This window comes from Macrobrachium rosenbergii, chromosome 37 (genome assembly GCF_040412425.1).
Source record: "Macrobrachium rosenbergii isolate ZJJX-2024 chromosome 37, ASM4041242v1, whole genome shotgun sequence".
Lineage (NCBI taxonomy): Eukaryota > Metazoa > Arthropoda > Malacostraca > Decapoda > Palaemonidae > Macrobrachium > Macrobrachium rosenbergii.
In genome coordinates this window covers 14,897,550-14,916,733 of record NC_089777.1, presented here as the reverse complement: position 1 = coordinate 14,916,733, position 19,184 = coordinate 14,897,550, and the positions used below count along the sequence as shown (strand labels likewise).

Sequence of the window (19,184 nt, the reverse complement as noted above, 5' to 3'; positions counted from 1 at the left end):
TCGCGAAACCTGCTGTTCTGCTGTTTATGGCCTGCTGTTAATCGTAGAACAGAAGGAACGAAGTTACAGCCACGGAAGAAAAGTGAAACAACTGACCAGTCTGAAAGCGGCATTGTCTTGTACAGCTTCCCGTCAGGGGAACTTTTTGAAATTTTTAGGTGAACCTGGACAGCTGTGATGTGCTGAATAATTCATTCCAGATGACTGACCTCTTGAGACTGCCACTGGTCTTTCGTATCAAGGATTGGGATTTTCCCCCCAGAATTATTCTTGTTTCTTCGATCTTGTTCGAGGCAGTCTTTTGTGAGAAGACAGTCGGTAACAATTTTCGGATCTTTCCTAGATAGTGACCCCCAACAAAGTTTGGGGTTCGTTATCTAGGACTGATATTTCTTGGGGGTCATTAGCTTTATATTGACGCTCTTTTGTTTATGGTTTTCTTGTACTAAACACGCCGCAGAGGTGGGTACATAGCGAGTTAAAACCCTTGGGGGTCACTGTCTAGGAAAGACCCCAATTTTCCTTGCCACGTTTGTCGACGACTGACGTTTGCCCAGCGATATTAGCCGTGATGAAGTTAGATCTTAATGACCGTCGTTATCAATGTTATGTTATAGTTGCTGAAGATGTGCGCGCGCAGTTGACGCCATTAAGCCTGCTATTCCTCGCACCAGCTCCGCTTTTATTTTTTCGTCTTCCTTCTTCTTCTTGAACGTGTCTTCAAGGTTGCTTGTCTCAAGGTCGGTCTGGTCGGAGTGACATTTGCACGATTTAGAATTCGTCGGCAGCGTCTGTTGCACAGAATCCAATTGTTGCACTGCGAGAACTTAGCGTCTCGAGGGAGCAGCCGACTGAGTAAGGAACTTTACAGTATCGAGGCTCTCTCTGCAGTGCCTTTTAGTTGCGTTTTATTAGTTTTCTGTAAAAGAAAACTAATGAGATGGCTGTTTGTCTGTCCGTCCGCACTTTTTCCGTCCGTCCTCAGATCTTAAAAACTACTGAGGCTAGAGGGCTGCAAATTGGTATGTTGATCATCCACCCTCTAATCATCAAACATACCAAATTGCAGCCCTCTAGCCTCAGTCGTTTTTATTTTATTTAAGGTTAAAGTTGGTCATGATCGTGCGTCTGGCACCGCTATAGGTGCCAACAACACAGGCCACCGGGCCATGGGTGGAAGTTTGATGGGCCGCGGATGAGAGTTTTTTGGACCGTGGCTGATAGTTTCATATAGCATTGTACACTATAGAAAACTCGATTGCGCCGAAGAAACTTCGACGCATTATTTACTTTTTTTTTTTAAAGCCATGGGTAGCGTGTGTCAGTGACTCTCTCTCTCTCTCTCTCTCTCTCTTTTTTTTTCTGCGATAGTTGTAGAGTGATGGGAGGAGCTTCCAACGTTACCGCTCTCTCTCTCTCTCTCTCTCTCTCTCTCTCTCTCTCTCTCTCTCTCTCTCTCTCTCTCTCATGTTTTTTTCTCTGCGACAGTTGTAGAGTGATGGGAGGAGCTTCCAACGTCACCGCAGACTGGAAAAAATAAATGACGGCCGAGCTTTGAAAAGAGCCATAAAAAAAAAAAAAACAATACAAGACAGCGTGCATAAAAGCGTTTGTCCCTCTTGTCGAAGCTGGAGTGAATGACAGCAGTTAGGTTGAATCGTCACAGGACGTAAACTGTTTGTAGAGTTTTTTTTTTTTTTATCCACGCCCTATCGGGTAAGAGTCCTCGCCCCAAAGCACTGGCGTTGGATCGAGAGTTGATATATCGTTGGTCACTTCCAGGGAAGGGGATTCGCCGTAATGCTATTCATGGAAAGGATTCTCATTCACGGCGGCATTTCTCTTCCCTTTGCGTTTTCAGTGATACAATCTCATTCGACTGGGCAGTCTCCTCCTCCTCCTCCTCCTCCTCCTCCTCCTCCTCCTCCTCCTCCTCCCTCCACCTTTTCCTCCTGCTCCTCCCACCACCTCTTCTTCCACCACCTCCTCCTCTTCCTTCTCCCCCACCTCCTCCTCCTCCTCCTCCTCCTCTACCTCCTCCTCTACCTCCTCCTCCTCCTCCTCCTCCTCCTGCCTCGTCGCGGGGTTAAAATTGGGCCGTTGATAGGTTTGCTGTAGTCAGGGCGGTCCCTATGAATACAGAAATGCTGGTTATGTAAGTCGTTCCAATGTCTGTGGTTTCTCTTTCTCTTTCGTCTGTTCCTTCTAGAATCTTCTTTTATTTCTGTCATGACGCCATGTTGTTTATCCACTCCTTTTACTGTACCTCCGTTCATATTATCTTTCTTCCATCTCGCTATCCACCCTCTCCTAACGGTTGATTCATAGTGCAACTGCTTTGAGGTTTTCCTCCTGTTGAAACTTTCAAACCTCCTTACCGTCAGTTTCCGTTCCAGCGCTGGATGACCTCTTAGGTCCCAGCGCTCGGCCTTTGGCCTAAATTCTGTATTCCGTTCCATTTATCCACTCTGGGAGAAAATGAGATGGAATAATATCGCCTCGCTCGGCATGTATTTACACCGGAATGAATTTCGTGTTTTATTTATTTATTTTTATATATTTTTTTTTTTTTTGGGGGGGGAGAGGGACTATTCTTTGATATGTAAATTGCAACATAGCCTGTGGAATTCGCTTTTATGTCTGCCCGGTGAAAGTTTCATTTTCAAACACTGCAAAGATTCTTTTTTTTTCCTCCCGAGCGCAATAAAAAAAAACACACAAAAAAAAAATCATGAATTAAACAGCGAATTTTCCAAAGTCTGTTTATCATCCATTCAGAATTATTTATTGTTGTTCAGCGTATAATTATTTCGCCTCCTTGATTTTTTGTTTTATTTTTTTTTTTTTTTTCATTTAATTAATCAAAGTCGGACGCAGTAAAACCCTTTGACGAATAAATATTGTTTGTGCGAGAGCTGCCTAGTCGGATTTCATGCAATGGATGAATTGATGATCAATAGGATTTGTAATCGCCATCAATTTTGTCAAGAATTGTAATTTATCAGGTATCAGCTGTGACACGTTTCTGGTAATCCCCCCAAAAAATATTTTTTGTAGTATATAGTCTCGCTGTCTTCTCTGAGTCCGGGGTATATATTGAAATGCATGGGGTATTATTATTATTATTATTATTATTATTATTATTATTATTATTATTATTATTATTATTATTATTATTAGAGAAGCAAACACTTTAAGACTCATGTTACTCTGATTATTATTATTATTATTATTATTATTATTATTATTATTATTATTATTATTATTATTATACGAGCTTGTTGGCGAGCGTTCGGCGCCGCTATCTCCCCTACCCTCCCGATCCCTTACCTACCCCGCCCCACCCAGGGCGGACAAACAGGTTTACAGGAGGAGGGTGGATGTCCCCCCCTCATCTCTCGTACCCCTAGGCTCTTTGCAGCGTCCCCTCGGCCCCTAGCTGCAACCCCTTTCATTCCTTTTACTGTACCTCCATTCATATTCTCTTTCTTCCATCTTGCTATCCACCCTCTCTAACAATTATTTCATAGTGCAACTGTCTTGAGGTTTTCCTCCTGTTACACCCTTCAACCCTACCTGCTCTCAGTTTCCTTTCCAGCGCTGAATGACCTCGTAGGTCCCATGCTTGGAATTTGGCCTAAGCTCCGTATTCAGTTCCACAATGCCACAACATTACTCGCTGCCATTTCGAAATTGCCGGTGATGGAAAAATAACATAATCGAACGAAGCGACAGATATTTTAATATTTGTCATGGAATTCCACAGCAAGATTAATATATTTCAGTGAGCTCTGCGTGACTAAAAAATTATGTGGATGTGAAATGAAAATACTTGTGTAAAAAAAAAAAAAGAAAAAAAATCTGAATATTTGGTTGACGCGATTATGTTCGGTGATGGCGCCGGAATTGGTAATAATCTGCTGTAGATTATCCCAGATGAGCCTTTGTAATGGCTGGGCTCTTCGCCACAGGTGATTGAAAATAGCTGTAAAGTTCTCTCTCTCTCTCTCTCTCTCTCTCTCTCTCTCTCTCTCTCTCTCTCTCTCTCTCTCTCTCTGTGTGTGTGTGTGAGAGAGAGAGAGAGAAAGTTCTTTTTTTAATCTCTCTCTCTCTCTCTCTCTCTCTCTCTCTCTCTCTCTCTCTCTCTCTCTCTCTCTCTCTCTCTGTGTGTGTGTGTGTGTGTGTGTGTGTGTGTGTTTGTGTGTATGAGAAAGTTCGTTTTTTCCAGTGTAATTCTCTCTCTCTCTCTCTCTCTCTCTCTCTCTCTCTCTCTCTCTCTCTCTCTCTCTCTCTCTCTCTCTGTGTGTGTGTGTGTGTATGAGAAAATTCGTTTTTTCCAGTGTAATTCTGTGTGTGTGTGTGTGTGTGTGTGTGTGTGTGTGTGAGAAAATTCGTTTTTTCCAGTATAATTCTCTCTCTCTCTCTCTCTCTCTCTCTCTCTCTCTCTCTCTCTCTCTCTCTCTCTCTCTCTCTCTCTCTGTGTGTGTGTGTGTGTGAATGGAATAATCATTACCTCGCCCTTAACGAGACTTAGATGATGCCCCTCGACATAATGGGCTCATTAGAGCAATTTTTCCCGTCGGCCCTTCTTCATAACTAATATATGGGAATAGCTTCCTGATGGTGGTTGGAAGATGGGTATGTGATGAGGCAGGCGTGGATCCTTCCGCTCTTTTTAAATTAAAATGCGTGCCCAAATCTTTTTAGTTTCCCGTGAAAGAAAACTATTATAGAGATGGCTATTTGTCTGTCCGTCCTCAACTTTTTTTTTCTGTCCGCCCTCAGATCTTAAAAACTGCTGAGGCTAGAGGGCTGCAAACTGGTATGTTGATCATCCACCCTCCAGTCATCAAACGTACCAAATTGCAGCCATGTAGCCTCAACAACACAGGCCGGCACCGGGCCGTGGGTGAATGTTTCGTGAGGCGCGGCGGAGAGTTTCATACAGCATTGTACGCTTTACAGAAAACTCGATTGCGCTGAAGAAACCTCGGAGCATTTTTTACTTTTTTTTTTTTTTTATAAAATTTCCGAGTATTAGACGAATTTGCTCTTATTAGCGCGAGACTTCTCTTTAAATGAAAATCTGTGATATGACTTTGAATTTGATATAGGGTCCTAAGTCGTATTTTTTCATTAGCAGCGAGGTGTCGATCGGATAGGATAAGCGCCCATATTTTCTTTCAGTGAATATAGTCACTTATATATATACATATATATATATATATATATATATATATATATATATATATATATATATATATATATATATGTTTAGCAATGGAATCAACACTTAATGGTTTTTTCAATTACTTTTTACCGTCAGTATTTATAAAGGACCTCAAAAATTTTGTTGTCTCAACTGAATCTGGTGCTTTCACATTTTATTGGAGGGATCTTAAGCAAGTGTTTCTCCCATTTTAAAAAAATATTTTTGCATTATTAGAGGGCTGAATAAAACATAAAAATAAATGAGGTGTCTCATTTTCAATAATATATTTTATCGACACAGAACCAGCCTCGGGCATGGAAGCAGTCTGAATTTGAATTGTGTATTTTTTGCGTCATTAATTAAGTTTTAAAATGTAAGGTGTCTCATTTTCGATTTTTTTTAACACTTTCGAAAGATTCGTGATAGGAAAAATTCTCCGTAGGGGGTTAGTGGTGCACTGTAGGCATTACTTAAGGTTCTTTGCAGCGTGCCTGCGGCCCCTAGCTGTAACCCCTTTCGTTCCTTTTACTGTACCTCCGTTCATATTCTCTTTTTTCCATCTTACTTTCCACCATCTATCAATCGATTCATAGTGCAACTGCTTTGAGGTTTTCCTCCTGTTACACCTCTCAAACCTTTTACCGTCAATTTCCGTTTCAGCACTGAATGACTTCGTAGGTCCCGGGCCTTGGGTTTTGCCATAAATTCTATATTGTGTACATAACGAATCCTTATTCATGTATGTCAGATGTTTTTGAAATAATTTTTTTCCTTTTTCAGGATTTCCATTAACATTCGAATGTCGTTCCTTTTCAGCCCCTTTATCAAGGCCAAGAGAAAGAGAAGGTCTAATCACTTCCCCCCCAAAATCCCCCATGTAGGCGGAGCTTTGTCTACCTGCTTACTGCGTCAGCAGGTGAATTGCCGTAGCGAACAGGTAACCTCTAAGATACGTCATCGCCTACGTAGTTACCCCAGGTGGGAGGCGACGACTCAACCCGCTTGGGCAGACCTTGTCTCTCTTAGCCTTACCTTTTATGACTGTGGGTCTGTGGGTCATATTTTAAACGCGATTCTCGTTTCTCCTTCCAGGGAATCACTCTGAAGATGAACGAAGAAGGCAGGTGCATCGTGGCGAGGATCATGCACGGGGGTATGATCCACCGGCAGGCGACCTTGCACGTCGGAGACGAAATCCGCGAGATCAACGGCGTCCCCGTGGCCAATCAGAGCGTCGATATCCTACAAAAGATGCTGGTGAGTGAACCTCTGTGTTGGCACTGCTTCAGGGGAGCGAAAGAAGGCGATTGAGTGCTTGGCTGATGGATTTGTGACTGCTGAAACCGAAAGAAAGCGAGCCAGATGACGGGATGCATTAGGTTGGTGTGGGTTTGATTCTGAAAAAGTCGATTTCGAATTTGTCTTCAGAGTGGTTTTCATTGTCTTCCGAGAGAGAGAGAGAGAGAGAGAGAGAGAGAGAGAGTTGAAGTGGTTTCAGTGGTTAAAATATGGAGTTTCGTGGAGAGGAAAAAATGTGAATTGAAGGGAAGAATCTTTCTGTTCATATACCAATCAGAAAAATTAAAATCATTGATTTTCTAAAGAACGTTCCTTAAATACAGTGGAATATAAAGCTCGATTTTTTTAAAATTAAAATAATGCTCATTGACAGTACAGAGACATAGAAGTAAATACAAAATTCACGAGTGGTCAGTAAACAAGCTATTATTTTAGTTTATGTCTTTCCAATAAAATGGAAGAGGAATTGAAATATTAGAGTTGGTTTTGGACGCGTCAAATGGAAAGGCTTTCAGCAGAATGACATATTGAAAGTTAAAATAGAGAATCTGCATCGAGACTTGAGAAAATGCTTAGGAAACCGGAGCCAAATGTTCTTCATGTATAATTTTTAAAAATTATTAGCAAGAAGATGCTTCCGGCATTATTGGGGATTTGCTGTTCTGTCATCAAGCGAACATAAATTGAATGGCTCTTGGGAGCTTGTACTTGCTTTTTTTACACACACACACACACACACACACACACACACACACACACACAATAGCTGTAGCTGTGCGGGAATAGTCTGCACCAGTCGATTAGTTTATATTTGACTATGGAAACTTATAATCAGCTTTTTGGGTCTCCGGGGGCCTCTGTCGAAAACTTGAAGGGCGCCGAAGCAAACTTTGGTTAACTTCAGCTGCCCGGGAGGAGCCCCTTCTTTTTTTTATCTTTTATTTTGTCTTTTACTTTTTTATTTTTGTTTTATTTTTAACTCTTATTTTTATTTTTTTTAGGGGATTAGGCATATTGGCTGTCTCCGTTATATGTTTGTTTTTGCACTCAGAGAATCATTTCCAACATTTTTAGTTTTCTGAAAAGAAGACTATTGTGCCGGCTTTGTCTGTCCGTCCGCACGTTTTTCTGCCCGTCCTCAGATCTTAAAACCTACCGAGGCTAGAGGGCTGCAAATTGGTATGTTGATCACCCACCCCCCAATCATCAAACATACCAAATTTTAGCCCTCTAGCCTCAGTAGTTTTTATTTTATTTTAGGTTAAAGTTAGCCATAATCATGCTTCTGGCAACGGTATAGTGTAGGCCACCACCACCCAGTGGTTAAAGTTTCATGGGCCGCGGTTCATACAGCCATTATACCGAGACCACCGGAAGATAGATCTATTTTCGGTGGCCTTGATGATAAGATGTACAAATTTTACTTCCAATGTTTTCCGAGTTGTTTTTTTATTCTTGTGTGTGATCTTTTGTATTGTACGTTATTTCATCTCGAAATGATAGTTGATAGTTATTGTCAAAGCTGCTGATGCGTTGCGTATTTTTGTATGCAAAGAATGTTTTCGTGCTTGTCCAGGGAACAAACATGTCATTGCTCAAATCGGGAGGACTTGTGGATTACGAAAATATTCGTTCGTTTTCGTTAGAATAAGTTGCTCGTTTTGTAGCGCTTATATGTATATATATATATATATATATATATATATATATATATATATATATATATATATATATATATATATATATAAACACATACTGGCACTTGAAAAAACATCTCGGCAACATTTCAAACTCGAGGAAGGAACTTTCCTCTGTAACTTTTTTTATTAGACGTCTTTATGTAAAGTTATTCTCGCAGAAACAAGATGGCAAAGCTTGAATTTATAATTTTTGGTTTTCTGTAAATGAAAACTGTTTTGCCAGCTTTGTCTGTCCGTCCGCACTTTTTTCTCTCCGCACTTTTTTTGTCCGCACTTTTTCTGTCCGCACTTTTTTCTGTCCGCACCTTTTCTGTCCACACTTTTTCTGCCCTCACTTTTTTCTGTCCGCACTTTTTCTGTTCGCCCTCAGATCTTAAAAATTACTGAGGTTAGAGGGCTGCAAATTAGTTTGTTGATCAACCACCCTCCAATCATCAAACATACCAAATTGCAGCCCTTTAACCTCAGTAATTTTTATTTCATTTAAGGTTTAAAGTTAGCCATAATCGTGCTTCTGGCAACGATATAGGCCAGGCCACCACTGGGCCGTGGTTAAAGTTTCATGGGCCGCGGCTCATGTAGCGTTATACCGAGACCATCGAAAGATAGATCTGTTTTCGGTGGTCTTGATTATACGCTGTAGCGGCTGTACAGAAAAGTCGATTGCGCCGAAGAAACTTCGGCGCATTTTTTATTTGTTACACTTTGTCCTGCGTTATTTTCTTTTCATAACCGTAGGGGGCTACTGCCGTCAGTGCACCTCTTGCGGTGCACTGTAGGCATTACCTAAGATTCTTTGCAGCGTGCCTTCGGCCACTGGCTGCAACCCATTCCGTTCCTTTTACTGTTCCTCCTTTCATATTCTCTTGCTTCCTGTTACACCTTTCAAACCTTTCACTGTCAATTTCCGTTCCATCGCTGAACGACCTCATAGGTCCCAGTGCTTGGCCTTTGGCCCAAAATCTGTATTCAATGTATTCAATTCAAATGCTCTATCCCAGTGACTGATGTTCTCCGATTTGAAAGTCATTTGGGATATTTCTCTTTGGTGATCTGTTGCCGAGTGTTCAAGAAATGTCTCTGTGGATGCTCAGAGACAGCATAATACCAGATGAATACAGCGTTCACACTTTAGAAAAAAAATATCTAAATAAATATCTGCACACCTGCAAACAGGAACTGTAAACAAATGCGGTATTACCTGCGTAGTCGACGCTTCTGTGCATTTGTGGAGTACACAGATTCGTGCATCTTTGCTTGCGTGTATAACATTCTAATATATTATCTAAATATCTGCACACCTGCAAACGGGAACTGTAAACAAATGCGGCATTACCTGCGTAGTCGACGCTTCTGTGCATTTGTTCAGTACAGAGATTCGTGCATCTTTGCTTGCGTGCATAACATGCAAGAAATGCGCCGGCAGGCAGGTGAATACAAGCACGTGAATGCGCTTTTGTTGAAAGCCCTTCGCATATGATTAGCATATTCATGGAAAGATAGGAGGACGTCCGTGGTTATTTAAATTTGCATGCAGGGTTCTCGTTGCTGATATCACGTTGACAACATTTTCAAAATGGCCAAGAAAGTTTTGCCCCGAGAATACAATGCGAGTCTTTCGCCGTCTTCCCGTTTATACCCTCGAGGGCTCTGGGTTTTGTACGCAGGCTCTTGTCAGGGTATATTTGACAATGTATTCAAGAAGAATGGCAGGAGAAGTCTTAAAATGCCCTTTCTGGGATCTTCTCGTTGCCCTTTTGTAGCGGAAGATTAAACAAAATAGCCTTTGAAGTTTTGTTAGGATTTTACGTCCGCACTTTTTTCCCGTCCGCACTCTTTTCTATCCGCACTTTTTCTCTCCGCACTCTTTTCTGTCAGCACTTTTTCTTTCCGCCCTCAGTTCTTAAAAACTACGGAGGCTAGAGGGCTGCATATTGGTATGTTGATCATCCACCCTCCAGTCATCAAACATATCAAATTGCAGCCCTCTAGCCTCAGTAGTTTTTTTTTTTTTTTATTTCATTTAAGGTTAAACTTAGCCATAATCGTGCTTCTGACAACGATATTGGATAGGCCACCACCGGGCAGTGGTTAAAGTCTCATGGGCCGCGGCTCACACAGCGTTATACCGAGACCACCGAAAAATAGATCTATTTTCGGTGGCCTTGATTATACGCTGTAGCGGCTGTTCAGAAAAATCGATTGCGCCAAAGAAACTCAGGCGCATTTTTTACTGTTTTAGCCTATAACGGATCGCGTCGCATTTACGTTATAGAAGTTTTTTCCTTAATAAATTGCATTTTCCATAATGAATTACCGTTAGGGTACGTTTTACGTAATTTGTTCAATGAGACCCTTGTCAAAATACAATTTCAATGCGAAAACTTTTTCCATATTTAGAGTTTTATGTAAAAACTTTTCCACGCTGAATGACCTCGTGTGAACGGTTTCCATAATGAGTGACCTTACAGAAAGGTTTGCTGAAGTAAAAGGAGCATTACCCTACAGCATGCCCGTGGGCCAAAAGTGGCCCCTTTTGATTTTGAAAGTGGCCCGCTAGAGAAAAATAAGTGAAAGTATATGTGTGTATATATATATATATATATATATATATATATATATATATATATATATATATATATATATATATATATATATACATACATACATACATTCAGGTGGCCCGTATGACTTTTTGTGTTTTCAAGAGTGACCTCATGCGGTGCACTGTAGGCATTTACTTCCTTAGGCCCCTAGCTGCAACCCCTTTCGTTCTTTTTACTGTACCTCCTTTCATATTCTCTTTCTTCCAATTTACTTTCCACCCTCTGCTAACAATTGATTCTTAGTCCAACTGCTCTGATGTTTTCCTCCTATTACACCTTTCAGATCTCTCTAATGTCAATTTCCGTTTCAGCGCTGAATGACCTCGCAGGTCCCAGCGCTTGGCCTTTGGCCTAAATTCTATATTCAGTTCAGTACCCGTCAGGGATTGATGTAGAAAACGTTTCCCCATGATGAATATACTAGAAGGACGTGTAATGTGTAAAACTCTGCGGAGTTTCAAACCCACGTTTCACTACTAAAACTCTGCAGGACTTTCATGATGACAGATCCTGATCACTATGATAAAGGGCTTGCGGTGCCACGTGGCCCCCTGAATCCGAAACCTGTGTTTATGGTCAGCGTGTGATTAATATTCTCAGTATGCTGTCGTGATATTGAAAATAAGTTATAATTTGGGTTATTATTTAAATATATATATATAATATATATATATATATATATATATATATATATATATATATATATATATATACTGTGTGTGTATATATATATATATATATATATATATATATATATATATATATATATATATATATATATATATATATATATATACTTCAGATCCACTTTATTTTCACTCCAAAGACAGGAAGCAATATATTTCTGATTTTATCCATGCATTGGTGTGGCAGAATCCATGGAGGCTTAGGTAGCGCAAAGGTCAGTGACCCCTGCTGTTTGACCACTGGTTCGTAACCAGGGTCAGACGTCAGAAGATGTAACTAATCTTGACATATGAAACGTATTGACCTTCAAGGCTCATTCACATTATAACATCACGTCACGTCAAAGTGCGTGAGAATTTCGTACGTGTAATCAATTGGACTTGTTCACACCGTCACGTCACGTCACCATCAAGCACACGGCATCCACCGTCACATCACGACTCTTTTTCTTGGAAAGAATATTTTGACGTGACGTGACGTGACGGTGCTTATGGGAGTTTCATAACGCTAAATCTGAGAGTCGCTGAGGTTGGACACGAACTGAACGGGATACTGATGGATAGTGTGAATACAAGGCACGGCTGACGGGACGGTGACGTGACGTGACGCGATGCGTCCGTGACGTGACGTGTCGTTGACGTGACGTGATGTGTCGGTGACGTGTTGGTACAATGTGAATCAGCCTTTTGTTGAACGGTTCGTTCGTTCCCGTCGAATGTTCCTTCAGCAAAATATTAAAAATGACCGGCTTGTTATGATGGTTGTGTCAAAAGCGATGCCACTTTTTAAACTCTGTCATTCCGTACGCATTGTATGACGGTAGACTTTTTTAATATGATTGTTACAGAACAAATGCCCATATAGATACTTTAAAGCATATATATATTTATGAACAAATTGTTTCCCGGATGGCTGCTGTATTTTCATAGCTTGAACAAAGGTTTTTTCTTTTTTACAATCACAGGTCAGCCATGCGAGTTTATTCTGAGAACAGTCATAGCTGTTTCGAAATAGCTCGTGGGGATTTGACAAAACATTTTCCAGAGACAAAACACGTTTATACAATTATCCTTTATACATATATTCATTCTTGTGCGTTTTCATCGAGCCAGCAGATTTTCGCTTCGTGAATATTCGAAGATGGCTGTCTGTATTCTCAATATTTCATAGAGTTCAAGCGTTAAAAATATATATATGTGCTCTGAATTTCCGTTCTAAAGGAGTCTTGGCTTCTTTTCGGGTATTATAGGATATTTTGAACATTTTTACCGATTTTATAAGACAGTTTCCTTAATTCAGAAAGCTGTTTCTAAAAGTTTGTTGACATGCTCTTCAGAGCAAGTCAGTCTTTTCCAGTACAGGAAGCTGGAAAACTCTGAGAACAGAAGGCTGGAAAACTCTCAGAACAGAAACCTGGAGAACTCTCAGAACAGAAACCTGGAGAACTCTCAGAACAGGAAGCTGGAAAACTCTCAGAACAGAAAGCTGGGAAACACTCAGAACAGAAAGCTGGAAATCAGAACAGGAAGCTGAAAAACTCTCAGAACAGAAAGCTGGAAAACTCTCGGAACAGAAATCTGGAACACTTTCAGAACAGAAAACTGGAAAACTCTGAGAACAGAAGGCTGAAAAACTCTCAGAACAGAAAGCTGGAAAACTCTGAGAACAAAAGGCTGGAAAACTATCAGAACAGAAAGCTGGAAAACTCTGAGAACAAAAGGCTGGAAAACTCTCAGAACAGAAAGCTGGAAAACTCTCAGAACAGGAAGCTTGAAAACTCTAAGACTCTCAGAACAGAAAGCTGGGGAAACTCTCAGACCAGAAAGCTTGAAAACTCTCAGAACAGGAAGCTGGAAAACTCTCAGACTCTCAGAACAGAAAGCTGGGAAACTCTCAGAACAGAAAGCTGGAAAACTCTCAGAACAGGAGGCTGGAAACCCCTCAGAACAGAAAGCTGGAAAACTCTCAGAAGTATATTGAAGATATATTTACAAGAGCGTGAACAGTATTAATTGTTATAGTTGGCAGAATTCATATGTTGGAAATGTATTCTCAAAGGGCATTTGAATATCCCCTCTTTTAGTATTTGTCAATCTTAAATGTGTCCACCAGGTGCACTGATGTCAATTCAGGTGTTTACATTCATGAGATGAACCAGGATATTTATATTTGTAACACAAAGAGTTTGTCTTTCATCTCAAATATTTAGTCAATCCTCCTGGGGTTTAATTTTAAATGTGATCTTTCCGTTCTGTCAATTTATGACGAGACTCCTGCCTCTATCTGAGAGGTCGCCTCTTGTTCAGTGAACGAAGTCACTGATCCAGAATATGCCTTTTATAAAGGGAAGTTCGCTCAAACTTCTGTATGCTGCTGACGCCCTTTCGCAAATAACTGAACTTCACGTCGGGAGATAAAAAGAAAATTCGAATTTTCCGGAAGTTCCCATAAACTCTGACTTTTTTCGTGAAGGAATAAGGAGAAGGCGCCGGTACACTCGCATGCGTGATGTGAACTGCGTTGAATTTTGTGGCTGAATTTTCTCAAAATCAAATTTTATTCCAGCTTATCACGAACTAAAAGACACGAATTGCTCTGGATTCTGTAACTGAATTCTTTACAGATTCAAATTTTATTTACATCTTTAAGAGACTGAACGGTGTTCGTTGTGTTGCACTTAATATCCGATTTTTTTTTAATTGTTTTTTTTAATTGTTTTTATTTAAATTTATCAGGAACTGAACGACAAGAATTACGTCGTGATGTATTTTACTGTTTTTGACAGAAGTCTCATTTCATTCTAATTATTGAAAGACGATCGATACGGGTTGTGTTTAATACTGTCTGAATATTTGCAAATTCATATTTTATTGATATTTTTGTGGAACAGGGTAATATGAATTAGGTTGAAATGTGCGTGGGATTTCCAGAAATTCAGATTATTCTTCCTTGCACCGAACGATATGAATCGTTGAGTTCAGTCAGTGCTAACAACATTCAAGTATTTCAGGAACTAAATTACAATATTCGCTGGCTTTTATGTGTGAATTTTGAATTTTACAAATGGAAATCGAAGCTCTTTTTTAAATATGCATACCAGGCACAGAACAGTACCCATTGTATTGAATTCAATATCTTTAAAATTAAATTACTAAAATCTAAATTTTACTGAAATTTGTCAGGAGCTGAAAGATACGTTTTGCTGAATTCTGACATTTTTACCCCAATTACAGATTTTTTGGAACTGAGCATTACAAATTTTATTGAAGTGTGGATTTTTTTGTTGGGGGGGGGGCGGTTAAAAGTTTGAATGTAAATAGAACTGAAAAACACAAAATGTGTAGAAGTTTGTGTCTTGGTTTTTATAAAATATGCAAAATTTATTTCAAATTGAATTATAAGAACTGAGTGTGTTTGTATTTTTGCAGGAAAATCACATTTTAATCCTCTTGATCAAGACCTGTTGGGTTACAAGAATTGTTTAATACAAAAAAAATTCAATTTATTCAAATTTCTCAAGAACAGAAGGATTGGAGAAAAAGCAGAAGTTGATTGACAGCATGCTGATTGCAAAACTGAATCGGAAGTGGAAAGAATGGCCGTATGATTGAAAGCAAGCTTTTAAGTAGAATCATTTTTACCATTAATTAGAGTAAACATTTTGCATGACGATAATTTTTTTTCTTTTTCTAAGTTGAAAGAATGATCTCACGCAACACTGCCAAGCTTTGACTCCTTTTGCTTCGTTTGTTATTTTCTCTTCAAAACCCAGTTCCCTTCATTATTGATGATGGCTTTGCCTCTGTTTATTTGGCTGTGAAGTCGGTAAACATAAGTCTGTCATGACTGACAATTCTATTCGTCTCTCTTGGCTTCGCAGAGGGAGGCCCGTGGATCCGTCACCTTCAAGATTGTGCCCTCCTACCGCAGTGCCCCGCCCCCCTGCGAGGTAAGTCACGCCCATTCTTTCGTACAAGACACGCCCCCCCCGCATCTCGAATAGATATATAGACACTATCCTCAGGATTGGCATATCGCTGAAGTTATTCTCTCTCTCTCTCTCTCTCTCTCTCTCTCTCTCTCTCTCTCTCTCGTCTCGAATAGATACTATCCTCAGGATTGGCATATAGCTGAAGTTGTTATCTCTCTCTCTCTCTCTCTCTCTCTCTCTCTCTCTCTCTCTCTCTCTCTCTCTCATCTCGAATAGATACTATCCTCAGGATTGGCATATGGCTGAAGTTGTTATTTCTCTCTCTCTCTCTCTCTCTCTCTCTCTCTCTCTCTCTCTCTCTCTCTCTCTCTCTCTCTCTCTCTCATCTCGAATAGATACTATCCTCAGGATTGGCATATAGCTGAAGTTGTTATTTCTCTCTCTCTCTCTCTCTCTCTCTCTCTCTCTCTCTCTCTCTCTCTCTCTCTCTCTCTCTCTCTCTCTCCCCCCACCATCTCGAATAGATACTATCCTCAGGATTGGCATATAGCTGAAGTTATTATTTCTCTCTCTCTCTCTCATCTCGAATAGATACTATCCTCAGGATTGGCGTATAGCTGAAATTATTTCTCTCTCTCTCTCTCTCTCTCTCTCTCTCTCTCTCTCTCTCTCTCTCTCTCTCTCTCTCTCTCTCCACCATCTCGGATAGATACTATCCTCAATATTGGCATATAGCTGAAGTTGTTATTTCTCTCTCTCTCTCTCTCTCTCTCTCTCTCTCTCTCTCTCTCTCTCTCTCATCTCAAATAGATACTATCCTCAGGATTGGCATATAGCTGAAATTATCTCTCTCTCTCTCTCTCTCTCTCTCTCTCTCTCTCTCTCTCTCTCTCTCTCTCTCTCTCCATCTCGAATAGATACTATCCTCAGGATTGGCATATAGCTGAAGTTGTTATTTCTCTCTCTCTCTCTCTCTCTCTCTCTCTCTCTCTCTCTCTCTCTCTCTCTCTCTCTCTCTCTCATCTCAAATAGATACTATCCTCAGGATTGGCATATAGCTGAAATTATCTCTCTCTCTCTCTCTCTCTCTCTCTCTCTCTCTCTCTCTCTCTCTCTCTCTCTCTCTCTCTCTCTCTCTCATCTCATCTCAAATAGATACTATCCTCAGGATTGGCATATAGCTGAAATTATCTCTCTCTCTCTCTCTCTCTCTCTCTCTCTCTCTCTCTCTCTCTCTCTCTCTCTCTCTCTCTCTCTCTCTCTCTCTCTCTCCATCTCGAATACATACTATCCTCAGGATTGGCATATAGCTGAAGTTGTTATTTCTCTCTCTCTCTCTCTCTCTCTCTCTCTCTCTCTCTCTCTCTCTCTCTCTCTCTCTCTCTCTCTCTCTCTCTCTCTCATCTCAAATAGATACTATCCTCAGGATTGGCATATAGCTGAAATTATCTCTCTCTCTCTCTCTCTCTCTCTCTCTCTCTCTCTCTCTCTCTCTCTCTCTCTCTCTCTCTCTCTCTCTCAGATTTAAGAAATTTGAAGACATTTGTTTTTTTAATTCCAAAAGTGTAAGCCCATGGTTAAAAAAAAAAAAAAAAAAAAACATGCACACATCCCTCAAACCCATTTGTTCTTGCAAAAGTGTAACCCCAAGGATGAAACTCTCTCTCTCTCTCTCTCTCTCTCTCTCTCTCTCTCTCTCTCTCTCTCTCTCTCTCTCTCTCTCTCTCTCTCTCTCTCTCTCATTAGAAAATTGAAGAATTATATTTTGTAATTCTACAAATGTAAGCCCATGGATGGAAAAAAATTACACTTCTAACATACACATCCATTTGTTTTTGCAAAAGTGTAATTCCATGGGTGAAACTCTCTCTCTCTCTCTCTCTCTCTCTCTCTCTCTCTCTCTCTCTCTCTCTCTCTCTCTCTCTCTCTCTCTGGTGTGGGAACTATGTAATATTTTTGGATTCAGAAGGTGTAATGTAGTGGATGAAAAACATTCTCTCTCTCTCTCTCTCTCTCTCTCTCTCTCTCTCTCTCTCTCTCTCTCTCTCTCTCTCTGGTGTGGGAACTTTGTAATATTTTTGGATTCAGAGTACTCTGACACGGTGTACAAGACACCTCCCGCTAATTTTTGGTAATATAGTGCTTTGTGAAATGGTTTTAGTTAAGCCGTTAACTCTCGACTTGCATGGTGTTGCCAAGCATCGCCAAACTATGCATTCGAACGTCCTTTATCCCCAACAAGTCTCTCCCTTTCCCTTCCCCCTCCTCATCCCTCCCTCACCCACTTTCCTCGCCTCCCCATCTCCCCCCCCCTCTTGTCTAAGAGGGATAGCGGACGTTCGATTGCGTAAATTAGTCCTGCCTTTAAAAGTCAAGAGTAAACGCCTTAACTAACACCATTTGACAATGCACCATATTACCAAAAATTAGCGGGAGGTGTCTTGTATGCTGTGTCAAAGTACCATTTCGATCAAATAATTAGTTTGAAAGATATTTAAGAAAAACGATGACTCGCGATCCCTGAAGTGGAGAGTAAACTCATTATATAAGAGATAATATCGTATATTGCTTCCAGACGTTCGTATGGCGGACGTTAGGCTCCTCTTGTTTTCAAATGAATTCAGTTGATATTCCTTCGAGGCGAATGATAAGTGTTTTTATGACTAATTCTGATAGAAATTTTTAGATATTGATTGATGTTTTAATATCAGAATTTGTGATGTAAAAAAATTTTAGATATTGGTTGATTTAAAATCAGAATTTGCGACATAAAAAAATTTTAAATATTGATTGATTTAATATCACAGTTTGTGGTGTAAAAAAATGTCAAATATTGATTTGCGTTTTAATATCAGAATTTGTGATGTAGAAAATTTTGTAAATATTGATTGATTTAACTACAGAATTTGTGACGTAAAAAACTTCAGATACTGATTAATGTTTTAGTATCAGAATTTCTGATGCAAAAGTCGAGTTATTCGCAACACGCTACACTACAGTCATTGCTTTAGTTATGCAGAAGTGGATCGCCTTTCAATCATGGGCTTCCAAAGTTTAAAGTCTTCCTTCCTCAAAGAATTATCTGTGAAGATATAAACCAATTTCCTCTGCTGTAATCAAGTGTCGTTTATCCCGAGAAATTGGTGGATTAACCCCCCCCCCCCCACAACCTTATACTTCTCTTGACAGTGATGGAAGGTGGGAGTTCGGTGACATTCTTTGGATGGGTTACCGTGGTTTTCGTAGTCGGGTATTGATTGGTATGAGCAAGGCCAAGAGATTGAAACAAGGTCTACCCAGCTGGGTGGGGTCGCCTCCCACCTGGGGTAATTAATAGGCGATGACGTATCTTAGGGGTACCTGCTCGTTACGGCAATTCAGCTGCTGACGCAGTAAGGAGGTAGACGAAGCCCCGCCCACATGGGCGACTTTGGGGGGAATGAGCGGACCTTCTCTTTCTCTTGGCCTTGGAGTGTACAGTACGTCTCCCCTTCTCTCTGTCAAACATCGGTGGCTTTACCTTGCTTGAATTGTCTGTCACCTTTCATTTGAGTACACATTAGCCGGCCGAGCCCTGTCAGAGCCTACATTATGTGAGTCAGTGGCTTCATTAAAATAATCTGATGGAAAAAAATGTATTGCTTGGATGTCTTGTTTTGCTTTTACTGTGGCTAAGAAAACATGTTCCAAAACTCTTGGCAACAAGTTTATACCAATATGACGCCATTTCCCAAGCACACACCCTAATG

General features: G+C 40.3%; 1 protein-coding gene across 7 annotated transcripts in view; it reads left to right on the top strand.

The window, feature by feature from the left end:
- Positions 1 to 19,184, top strand: part of CASK (peripheral plasma membrane protein CASK) — a 1,131,710-nt gene that overhangs the window by 1,059,890 nt on the left and 52,636 nt on the right. For all 7 annotated transcript variants that reach the window (XM_067081602.1, XM_067081601.1, XM_067081600.1 and 4 more), the window contains 2 exons: positions 6,305 to 6,469; positions 15,385 to 15,453. In XM_067081602.1, the coding sequence (XP_066937703.1) occupies positions 6,305 to 6,469; positions 15,385 to 15,453 (234 nt within the window). The remainder of the gene's footprint in view (positions 1 to 6,304; positions 6,470 to 15,384; positions 15,454 to 19,184) is intronic.